General features: G+C 41.9%; 1 protein-coding gene across 2 annotated transcripts in view; it reads right to left on the bottom strand.

Moving 5' to 3' along the window:
* MCCA (methylcrotonyl-CoA carboxylase alpha chain) overlaps window positions 1–658 on the bottom strand; it is a 44,054-nt gene extending 43,396 nt beyond the window's left edge. The window contains exon 1 of one of the 2 annotated variants that reach the window (XM_088951074.1): window positions 213–658. In XM_088951074.1, the coding sequence (XP_088807200.1) occupies window positions 213–554 (342 nt within the window). In that variant the 5' untranslated portion in view covers window positions 555–658. The remainder of the gene's footprint in view (window positions 1–212) is intronic. The other variant, XM_088951075.1, reaches the window with a different exon arrangement.
* Between the last annotated feature and the right edge of the window lie 11,444 nt (window positions 659–12,102).

Here is a 12,102-nt window from a genome sequence, read left to right as displayed (position 1 = left end):
TTTTTCTTTTGAGTGCCAAGTTAGGTATAAATGTGCTTTAATAAGTCTCCTCGTAATTGCAAATATGAAACAAAATTCTTCATGTCCCGCAATTGTGATTATTTTAACAGTGACAAAAACTAATATAAAGATAATGCTATATGAAACTGGCAAGCACAATCAGAAGAAAAGAATAAAGCAAATCTTAGTTAGGGAAACGTCAAATATATTACTTGTGCACCAGTACGAGTTGCAGCTTCAATGATTGCCGAAGCATTCAAATAGCTCAATCGAGCCGGAGGCGCCCCAATTCGAATAGCTTCATCTGCAGATTTTACATGAAGGCTTTCTTTATCTGCATCGCTGTAAACTGCTACAGTTCGAATCCCCAATCTCTTGGCAGTTTTCATAATTCTGCAAGCGATTTCTCCTCTGTTGGCGATTAGAATTTTCTCTATGCATGGCTTCTTATTCTCCGATGAGGAGGCCAACGTTTTTCTCTGCGACAGTATATGGTACTGCCCCAGCGAATTTAATCGGATTCTTCGACGAAATATGGAAGTCATTAGCGCCATTTTTTCCAGTTCGAGCTCTCTCCGCACTCCGCTGAGCGCTGATATACGAGAGGAGAGATTTGACGACGATAAGTACCATCTTGTTGGAGGCTATACATGAGCTGGTGCTTGCGTGGAAGAAGAGTTCAGATAAAGAGCATATTGGTTCGGTAGGCAGACCCACGTGTGCCCGTTGCTAACGTCAGATTGAAATCTAATTAACACGCCTCAACATTTATACCCTTCGGACACTAATCCAACGGCGAAAGAGTAGACAATGAGTAGGCAGATTATACGATCTCTCAACACGAAAGATATAGGATTCGAATCGGATACACTGCATCCATTTTGACAATTGGGCCGGGTTGTCCCGAAGCCGACCCTAGCCCAACCCGAAAAAAGTTGGGTTGGGTTGGGTCGGGTTGATGTTCGGGTTAGAGTTAGGGTTGAAATTCATGAATCTGATTTTACTTTGGGTTGGGTTAGAGTTGATCCCTTAACCAACCTGATCCAACCTGAACCCGACTCTATAGTACATGTAATAATATATAAGTATAAGTTATATGTAATATATAATGTACATAGATTTGTTTAGATGCATGATATTTGTATAGCCCCCACCACATAGTATCATGTATTTTTTTTTAAGATAATCATTTCACTTAATCCTAATCAAAAAGACTAAAACCTTAATAACATTATTTTATGTTTTTTTGAAAATTATATTCTTCATCTCCTTTATGTTGTTTGCCGCCGAAGAAAGATCTATCGTAAGTCATAACTCATAATAAACTATAGTCATTTCTAACACTTGTTTTTCTGAATTTTATATGAAAAGAACAAGAAAATATATATATCAACAAACAAATACTAATGAAATATAGGATTAATATATGTAGTGAAAGTTGAGTTAAGATCTAAAATTGATAAATTCTAAGAGGTTTTAAGAGATGGGAAGAAGGTTGGGTTGGGCCCAACCCGAGCTCAACCCAACCCGAAATTGACTTCGTGGTTGGATTGGGTTGGGTTAGGGTTTGGGTTAGGTAGGTCGGGTTGGGTTAGGGTTAGGGTTGGGGTTTAGAACTTAGGGTTGGATAGGGTTAGCCTCAACCCGACCTAACCCAGTCCGACTTGCAACCCTAATTTTGAGCCGTTGAATTTCAGAGAGAAATTCTAAGAAGAAGATATGTGACACAATTTTGTAGTAAATGGATCAGATGATCGGATATACACAAATACAAATTTGATTCATTTATATTTGAATTCGAATGAAGATCATGACATTTTATATTTGAATTCAAATTGGATCGTATCCCTCTTGGATATCTAGCGGGTTGGAATCGAATTCGGATTATAGGAGGATATTAAGAACTCGGTGGGAGGAAGTGGAATAAATATATAAAAAAAAAAAAAAAAAAAAAACTCCGTGGGAAGTCCCTTACAATGTAAAGCTCCATTCGACATCTTTTTTCGTGTAGGTTGTCAGTTTTTTATAATCTTGGCAATTTGCGTTTTAGTTTTTTTAGAGGAGGATTTTTCTAACGATAGATTGTGCCCTAAAAAGATGCCATCAGTTCAATTTTAGCTTATTGCAGGAAATTAGAAACGAAACTTCTTGCCTTTTTTTCAGAGCTATAAGGTTAGGTTGGGTTGAGGCTAATCCTAGTCCAATCCAAAGTTTTAAACCCTCAACCCAACCTTCAACCTGATCCACGCAATTCTAACCCTAACCCTAATTAAATTCATTCAACCCTAACTCAATTCAAACTTTGGGTTGGATTGGGCTCAATCCAACCTTCTTCCCATCACTTAAAATATCATAAAATTATTTAATCTCAAATTTTACTATTAATCCTATGTTTTACTAGTATTTGTTTGTTGATGTTTTTATTGGTTATCTTAGTACAAAATTTAAAAAAATAAGTATTTGAAATGACTATAGTTTATTATGAGTTATGACTTATGATAGATATTTTATGGGTGGCAAACATTAGAGAGGAGGTGAAGAATAAAATATTCAAAAAATATAAAATATGTTATTAAGGTTCTAGTCTTTTCATTTGGGATGAAGTGGTTATTTTAAAAGAAAGACATGATAGTATGTTGTGAGGGCTATATAACTATCAATAGATCTAAACAAATCAATGTATGATATATAATATATAGCATATGACATATACTATAGAGTCGGGTTTGAGTTGGGTCGGGTTGCCCAAGGGGTCAACCCTAACCCAACCTAAAATAAAGGCAGGTTCATGAATTTCAACCCTAACCCTAACTCGAGCAACAACCTGACTTTTTTGGGTTGGATCCGGGCCAACCCAGCCCAAATTGCAGCCTTACATTTTTTTTTCGCCTACTCAAGTCTCGTCTTAACATGGAAAGACACACCTCCAACCAAACGGTCTGTGGGTTACCAAGTTCTTTATGTAAAGTGCAAACTATCTTTCAAAAAAGACTTGCCAAACGATAGCGATTCAAAGTTGTCACAATGGATCAATGTAATATGCCAAAAAGAAGCTTAACAATATATTGAGCACAAGGTTTTAAAAATTGACTTGAAACTGGAACCGCTTTGGCCATCGATCAACAGTTCGACCATCCAGTTTGAATAGACGATCATTCCAATAAAAAATAAAAAATAATAATTAAAATAAAAACAGTAAAAAATTATTGAATGGGTCGATGGGTCGACGGTTTGACCACCTGAGTCAGCAAGTCACTGAACAATTCAACGGTTTTTGGCTAGGGACCAGGTTGGGGTAAAACAAAACTGGTTGTCTGGATAGTTTCCAGGCTGAACGGTCAGACCGCCAGGGTCAATGATGGTTTGAAAACATTGACTAAGCATCACCTTCAATTAGGAGTGTTCATAAAAAACCAAAAAACTGATCCAAATCGAGAAAATCGAACAAAAAATTTTGGTTAATTGAATCGATTAATTCGGTATTTTTGAAAATTTGAAGGATCATTTTGGTTTTCAATAAACCTAAAAGACCGATGCTTAACCAAACTGGCCTGTGTGTGTGTGTGTGTGTGTGTGTGTGTGTGTGTGTGTGTGTGTGCATTATATATAAATATTATATTTATAATTATATACTTATAATAATCTATTTATAATGTATAATATATTATATATTTATAATATACTATAAATATAAAAACCAAGAAATCAAAGAATCAAAGCAATAAAAAACTAAAACCAGTCAACAAATTAATCAGTTGATTTAGTTCAATTTCAATTCAAGGATTTTTCAAAATCAGTAGTACTGATTTTATTTCAAAAAAATACCCCACTGTTCAATTAATTGAACTGTGAGCACCCCTATTGTCAACACCCGATTTTTGCTCGATCCGCCACCTGAACCCCAATTCACCCCAAATTCCCGATCAGACCCTTATGATCCTTTCTTAACACCCAAAAACCCAATAAAGCTCAATTTCACCTCGAGAGCTCTCAGATCCACCGTTAAAATATGCCCGATACCTATATGATGGCCTCGATCGACCCTCACTTACACATCAACTGTTAGATTAGACACAACCATTAGACCTAGGACCTTCCAAAACATCTACCCGTAAAATCGGGTGCTGACACCTACCTTCAACTATGACTAGTGAAAGATGTAGCTCTTTAGCAAAAAGAAGACCTTCAAAGAAAGCTTAAGCTTTAGATTTAAGAATAGAGAAAAGTGGAATACGAGATGATTTGGCAAAGAGGAATTCCCAACTTTGATCATGTGCAATTAATTGAATAGTTGTAGAGGTAGAGGTGACAAAAGCATCAAAAATAATTATAACTCTCTCCACTAAACTTGTCCATGGGTCGGGCTTAGAAGCTTTTGCTAAAATTAGAATGGGCTTGACCCAAAGCCCGAGCCCAACACAATGCAAAATCAGGCCCAAAGCCTGGCCTATGAACAAGTCTACTCCAAGCTGTAATTCTCTCTATAGTTATTGTAGATGTTGTCTCCGTACATATACTTTTAGGATCTAGTAAATACTCAATGGAGGCATTAGCTTTAGAAATAACACTAAGGAGATTAAGGCTATGTTTGGAAATGATGCAAATGGAGCGTAAATCCCAGTTCAGGGTAAATTTGCACTATGGTTCACTTTTGCCTGTGTTTGGCAACATACATTTATGCATTGACAAATGACAAATCAATACATATTTACATTGATAATAAGATGTAAAAGTACATCAATAAAAAGAAGTAAATTTGCATTCAAGAGGGCTTTTGATAAAAAACAAAAAAAAAACACAATCTTTATTGGAATTCATGTTTGCATCGTCCATTATAGCAAAAAGGTTGTTTGGTAAGAAGGTAAATTTGTCATTGCAAAACTAACCCAATTTTACAATTTATGTGAACCGTTTTACACTCTACATATTTTCATTCAAACTTGTTTGCATCGTTTCCAAATGCAGCCTAAAGGAAATCTATTGACCATTAATAAAAATGGGAATGGTAATTGTCCCATTCGTCAAAACTCCTAAATTTAATTTCCAAAATTACCCCTATTAACCATTAATAAAAATGGGAATGGTAATCATCCTAGTCGTCAAAACTCCTAATTTTAATTTCTAAAATTACCCCTCACCATTATTTCTATTTGTTTTTCCATTGTTTAAAAGTTCATTAGTTTTTGTTGAAAACTCTGATTTTTATCTCCAAAATTATCCTCATTATTTATTATACCATATATATGCTTTGCTCCTATAACTATGTTTATTAATTTATTTTCTTAAAAACCAACAATAAGACTCCATTTGGAAGGAGTACAAATACAAATATATGTAGAGTGTAAAACCTTGTAATTTGCATTATTTTGTATGTATCTGTACTGTACATATTTGAATTTGTATTCCTTCCAAATTGATCATAAGGGGTAATTGTAGAGGTATAAATCGGGCTGTGTCACCCGCGGCCATGGTTCAACATAATTTTGAGTCGGCCTGGCACGATCGAGTGGGCCATGCCACCTGTAACCCGCATGATGGCATGGGCACAACCTAGTACGACCCATATATATATATTTTATATATAATATATAATATGTATATATATTATATTTAATATATTAATATATATAATTTTATTATATTATTGTATATATAAACAATTGTATACATCAAAATTCATATAAAATAAAATTTTAAGATGTTTTTAAAATTTTGTGTATATTTTTAAATTTATGTTAAAATTTTCATTGTTTATTCAAAAAAAAAAAAAAAACATGACTTGGCCCGGTTTGTGGCCTGGCCCGACCTGCACTTTGCACAAGCCACATGCAGGTTGTGCCACTTGGCCCAGCATGGCCCGATTTTACACCTCTAGGTGATTGATTGGAAAATATGTGAATAGAAATTATGTATGTTTTTAGATACTTGGAACTAATGGAGTTCCAAGTGTTTTTGTTCTTCATTTTTTATCATATTTAGTCTTTTGCCTTTCATCTCAAGAAAATTCAACAACAACATATGGCAAAATCATACTCAATATCATGTTTATCACAATTGCAAAGTTCTATTATCTCTTTCACTCTTTTATGTTATTAAAATGCAATAGGAGTTTGATTTCACATCATGCTTTAGTTTAAAATTGAGTTTCTTTGATAATTATTTTTATTCAACTAATTTTAGGGTTTTTGTTTAATAAGTTTTGATTTATAAGTTTCAAGCACTTTTCGTCTTTGGGATTAACTTAGTGTTTAATCATGTGTCTTTAACAGGCTTACATTTGCCCAAACAAGTTTGTATTTGTAATTTCTAAGCATTTTCTAGTGTTTTGCAACTTGTAAGTTCTTACACACCTAATTCTCTTAACCATTAGCGAAATGCACCATAAAAATACCAAAACTTAGTGTTTGTTCTATATAAAGATCCAACTTGTTTGCTTTCAACATCTTTCACTTGCAAACTAAGAGCCAAACCCTCGTATGGTTTGTTTTTGGCATCCTCTAGGTTTGGTTTCAACATCCTACACTAGAAAGTTGAGAACAAACCCCCTACTGCTAGTCTCTTTAATTGAATTAAATCTATGTTACACCATTTCAACTAGGATCAGTCCTTGGGTTTTAATTTATGACTAGCACGAAGCATTATGGTTGGATCCATAACCCTTTAAGCGATTGTGCTAATATTGCAATACAAAGCTTTTTGTGTACTTATATACACACACATTACATTATATGTCAAATGGAATCCTTAATCATGTTTTAAGTCAGTTTTGTTTTCTTTAACATTATACCACTCACACTCAATTAGGATGAAGTAATTGAAGTATGATTTTATTTTAGGACAATCAAATAGATTGGCACTAACACAAGTGAAGAATCAAACAAGTGGCCACACCCAACTTAGTTAAGATCTATATTTGATTGTAGTATCATTCATTGGTTCGAATGTCCCGTGCGATGCCATTCTACTAGTATCATTAAAAAGGAGATCATTGAGCGCCATCCATAAGTTTTTTGGGGGCAAACCACAATTCAATACATCATTATCCACAATGAATATAAGAAAATTTGGGCACACGGACCATGTATAGGTTCTATAAAGGGAAGTGATGGAGCGCGATCCGGCTGGTCTTAGCTGTTCGCTGCCTTGCTTCCGAACGGGGTAGCAGGGAACTTGAAACGGAGGAGATGGGAAAGCTTCGGGGGGAACCCGGTGTAGAGGCTCCGAAGCTCAAGTTAGAATCCTTCAAAAGCAAAGTAGTACCAGATAGCGCAAAGTTTGCATACCTCTGTTGTCGGGGGGCAGGGGGCTCTTATAGTCACTTCGTGCACTCGTCCCGGGGCCCTTGTCAAGTCAAGTATGATTACCCTTGTGCTTGTCAATTCGATCGTCGTCCTTTCTGCTGATACAGAATCGTCACTGCCTAACCGTCATCTAACTGGAGATGGCAGTGTCAGTGGCGGTGGCAGGTGGCCGTTTAGGGTGTTGCCGCCAAACGTCAGATCCCAAGTCAGTCAGGCGCGGCGCCCTTGGGCACGAACTTCCTTAGTGTCAGGCGTGGTACGACTTGTTTGGTTTTGGTGCCAAGTGATGCGAAGTGCTGAGCGAGGCGGTCTTGAGCTCGGAGGTATCTATAGGGCAGGTCAGTTCGACGAAGTGTATCCCGAGCGGTTACAAGGTGGGTCAGTTCGGCGAAGTGTATCCCGAGCTGTTACAAGGTGGCAGTTCGACAAAGTCTATCCCGAGCTATTACAAGGTGGCAGTTCAGTGAAGTCTATCCCGAGCTGTTACAAGGTGGCAGTTTCGGCGGTGTATCCCGAGCTGTTACAAGGTGGGTCAGTTCGGCGAAGTGTATTATCCTGAGCTGTTACAAGGTGGCAGTTCGACGAAGTCTATCCCGAGCTGTTACAAGGTGGCAGTTCGGCGAAGTCTATCCCTAGCTATTACAAGGTGGCAGTTCGGCGAAGTCTATCCCGAGTTGTTACAAGGTGGCAGTTCGGCGGTGTATCCCGAGCTGTTACAAGGTGGGTCAGTTCGGCGAAGTGTATCCCGAGCTGTTACAAGGGTCAGTTCGGCGAAATGTGTCCCCTTGTTCCCGCCTAGGCTTGGCCCCTTTTGCCGAGCTGTTGTTTCTGCCACGTGTCACATAATAGAGAGGTCGGGCCAAATCTTCCTTCATCAATTGCCCCCCACTCCTTGCGTCGGGGGTCTTGCCATGGTGCGGGGAGTTTTCGCGAGGTAGCTGGCGGATTTGTCCCATCCTTCGAACCTTCACTGTTCGAGACGCTTTTGGTAGGGTTCTTTCGGTTTCCGAGAAGGCTGGAAACGTGCTTACTCAAGAACGATGGTGGTTGTGACCACACGTTTTAAATTTCAAACCAATTCGCGCCGCTGGGACGTGACAGCGGGTCATTCCAAAAAGGCACGCCACTACTGTACGTGCGCGGTCGACTGTCAGGGAGACGTGCGGCGTGTCAGTTTCGAAAAGACGCGTGTCGAAGCGACGTCGGTTTCAAAAAGACGCGCTGACGTTTCGCTTTTTTTGGAAAGACGTGCTCCAATCACGTCTCGACCTTAAGGGTTGTGCGGTCGATAAGAACGTGGGTCGTCGGATCGTCTTCGGTCTGCATGGTCGATTCTTGGTTACTGTAGCTATAAATAGTGGGGGACCCCGGTTGTCACTTCTGCAGTTTGTCTACTGAGTTCGCGTCCAACCTTTCAGCTCGCGTCCAAGTATTTTCCAGCTCGCGTCAAGGCTGGTTATACAGTTCACGGTTCTTTGGTTTTTCTTCAAAATTTCCGGTGAGTACTTTCTTGAATTCGTCTTTTCCCTAATGTCTAGCTTTGATAGCTCAGACGATTCTTCGAGTAGGGCCGATGTAGGTTCCACCAACCGAGCCATGTCCCCCGACTGCCTCAGTGATCTTGAGGTGGAGTTTGAGGACTACGAACCAGTAGGTCGAGTCGCTTCGGGCAATTTGGCGTCTACCTCCTGCCGAGGTCGGATGCTAGACCAGTTTGGCCCTTCGACCATGACGCCTGAGGGGCTTCAATCCATACTTCTGTCTTACAATCTTCCTAGGGGGTACACATATTTTATTCCTTCGGGTAGCTTTCCTTGGGAACACGGTCCCGACGAGATCGTGATTTTTAGAGAGTAGCTTGCTGCAGGGTTGCGACTTCCTTTCCATCCCCTTCTCGTCGAAGTCATAAACCACTTCGGTGTCACCATTGGCCAGCTTCATCCGAACTCTATTCGGAACCTGGTGGGGACAATTTCCCTTTTTTGCGAGCAGAACTTTCCCTTAGACTTAGAGATATTCTCCTCTATCTTGATGCTCAAGAGACAGGCGGGTTCTCTTCCTGGGGGGAGACGGGCGTATTACCTTTCTCCTCGCCAGGGTTTCAAGCTTCTGCATGATCTTCCTAATAAGGTCCCGGCTTGGAAGCGGGACTACTTCGGCGTGCGAAGTGCACAAGGATGGCCCTTTCAGACCGGGTGGGGTGAGGCCGCTCCAGATTTGGGCGTAACTCTTGATAAAGAGACGGTGAAGGGTCTCCGGCAATGGGCACGGCAAGGCTTAAAGTGCCACCACTACTTAACGGAGGCCAAGCTTATTGCAGCCGCCCTGAGTTCGGGTAGGTTTCTACCTATGCGGTTTCTTGTTTGGTTTGTTCATTTTTTTTTCTGATGTCGAACTCGTTTCTGTAGGTGTGATGGACGCGGAGAGAACTCGTGGGGGGCATTGTTCCAAGGTATGAAGAGGAGGAAGCGGGTCGCCAAGCAAACTCGTACCGAGCTGCCCCTGGATGAGGAGCCCCAAGCCCCAGACCATATGCCAGAGGATCTGCCTAGGAGCCCGAAGTGACTCCACCGGTGCACAAGACTATCGGGGCGCCTTACGCTGAAACCACTCATACGGGCGCTCCTGCATACTCAAGTGCTCCTGCTCACTCCGGGTCTGCTCATATGCGGGCTGGGCCCTCAGGCTCAGGAGCTCAAGGGGTGTTTAGGAGTGTGTTGACGCCGAACTACGCTCTTCAGAAGAGTAGGGACGCTATTTTCCCCGAGGAGGTCGCGGCGTGGACCGATCTTCCCTTGAATCAGGTCGCTTGCCGTGCCATAACACATGCCATGGTGGTAAGTTAGATTCTGTCTTCCTTTTTTATTCTGTTGCTTCTGCTGTCATTTGCTCACTTGTTTCTTTTGGTAGGTGAATTCTTCGATTCATGCCTTGGCGGCCCAAGTGGAGAGGAGCTCGCGACAAGCGTGAGCTGCCGAGGCTGCCGCTCATGCTGCTGAAGAGGCTACTCGCGTCGCGATGGCCAAACAGGCGAGGTCTCAGCGTGACGCCGAGGCCATGGGGGTAGTTGTCAAGCATATGGCGGACTTGAAGTTGGATTTGCAGCATCAAGTCGAATATCTTCAGGAGGACATCAGGGAGAGAACACAGATTTTTTCCCAAGGCATTGAAGACGCCAAGAAGGCAGTTGAAGACTACATTGCCTCCCCGCGTTTTGACGATCTGATGGTGGACTCTTACAGGAGGGGGTTCAAGTTGAGCCGGTGGATGATCTAGAATACGTACCCCGACCTCGATGTAAGTGCCATAACCACTTCGCGTATAACTCAGGAGATGGCCAATGCTGCCGATGGCGAGCCGGACTCTGAAGGAGAGGCAGGGCCTTCAGGTGTGGTTGAAGTGCCTTCCGATGGCGAAGAAGTGGCTCCGGGCATGTAATTTTTTTTTTTTTTGCCAATGTACTGTTTCTTGCAATGGAGTGTCTTTTTCCCCTTGCTCATCTTCCCCGAGCTGTTTCTTTGCCGGGTTTTTAAATTTCCGTGGTCTTTTATGCCGTGAACTGATTCTTTGCCGAGCTGATAATGTGCTGTCTACGCCGAAGTTCCTCGGCTTGCCTTGTGGCACATAGGGCCTGATTTCGTCCACTTCGCTAGGTGGTTTATAGGTAGTATCGCCTCAAGTTCACGATGTTCCACATTTGGGGTACTCATTTGTCTTCCAAGGTTTCAAGTTCGTATGCGCCCCCTAGCGCTGTTTTTACTTTATAGGGCCCTTCCCAATTAGGTCCAAGCTTTCCGATGCCGGGTTCGGGCACCATAATCTTACGGAGGACCAGGTCGCCGACTCGGAAGCTTCATTGCATTACTCTGCTACTGTAGTAGTGAGCTACCTGCTGCTGGTATGCCGCTGTTCGGATGTGCGCGAGGTCCCTTACCTCGTCTAGTAGGTCAAGGTTGGTGCGTAACTCGTCTCCGTTCGTCCGATCGTCATATGTTTCTAATCACAACGTTGGTATTTTGATTTCCGCCGGGATCACTGCTTCAGTGCTGTAGGTGAGGTTGAAGGGGGTTTCTCCCGTGGCTGCTTTTTCGGTCGTTCGGTGAGCCCATAAGACACTTGGTAGCTCTTCGGCCCACAATCCCTTAGCTCGATCCAGACGTGCTTTCAGTCCGCACAGGATGGCTCTGTTCATTACTTCCGTCTGACCGTTTGCCTACGGGTGCGCGACTGACGTGAAATTTTGCCGAATCCCCATGTTCTAGCACCATTCTTGGAACTTGATATCCTCGAACTGTTTGCCATTGTCGGAGATTAGAAGCCGAGGTAACCCGAACCGACATACTATGTTCTTCCAAAAGAAGTTTTGTATGTTTCGAGCCGTGACAGTTGCCAAAGGTTCGACTTCTATCCACTTCGTAAAATAATCTACCGCAACAACTAAGGATTTTCTTCCAGCTGTTGCTGGTGGGAATGGCCCTAGGAGGTCGATGCCCCATTGTGCAAAGGGCCACGGCCTGGCGAGGTATTTGAGGTCGGAGGCAGGTTGATGGTGGATGTTAGCGTGCTTCTCACACTTGTCACATTTTTTGACGAGCTCGACAGCTTCTGCCTTCATCGTTGGCCAGTAGTATCCTTGTCGAAGTGCCTTTTGGGCAAGTGCTCTGCCCCCCAAGTGTCCGCCACACAGGCCTTCATGAGTGTCGCGGAGTACGAACTCGACTTCGGTAGGTCGCAGGCACCGCAAATAGGGGAGCGTGTACGACCGTCAGTATAACCGTTCGTCTATTATGACATATTTGGC

Source organism: Nelumbo lutea, chromosome 6 (assembly GCF_056320005.1).
Source record: "Nelumbo lutea isolate HS-2025 chromosome 6, American lotus-T2T, whole genome shotgun sequence".
NCBI classification, from domain to species: domain Eukaryota; kingdom Viridiplantae; phylum Streptophyta; class Magnoliopsida; order Proteales; family Nelumbonaceae; genus Nelumbo; species Nelumbo lutea.
Note: the sequence above shows the minus strand (reverse complement) of the source record. Positions and strands in the feature narration are given on the sequence as shown.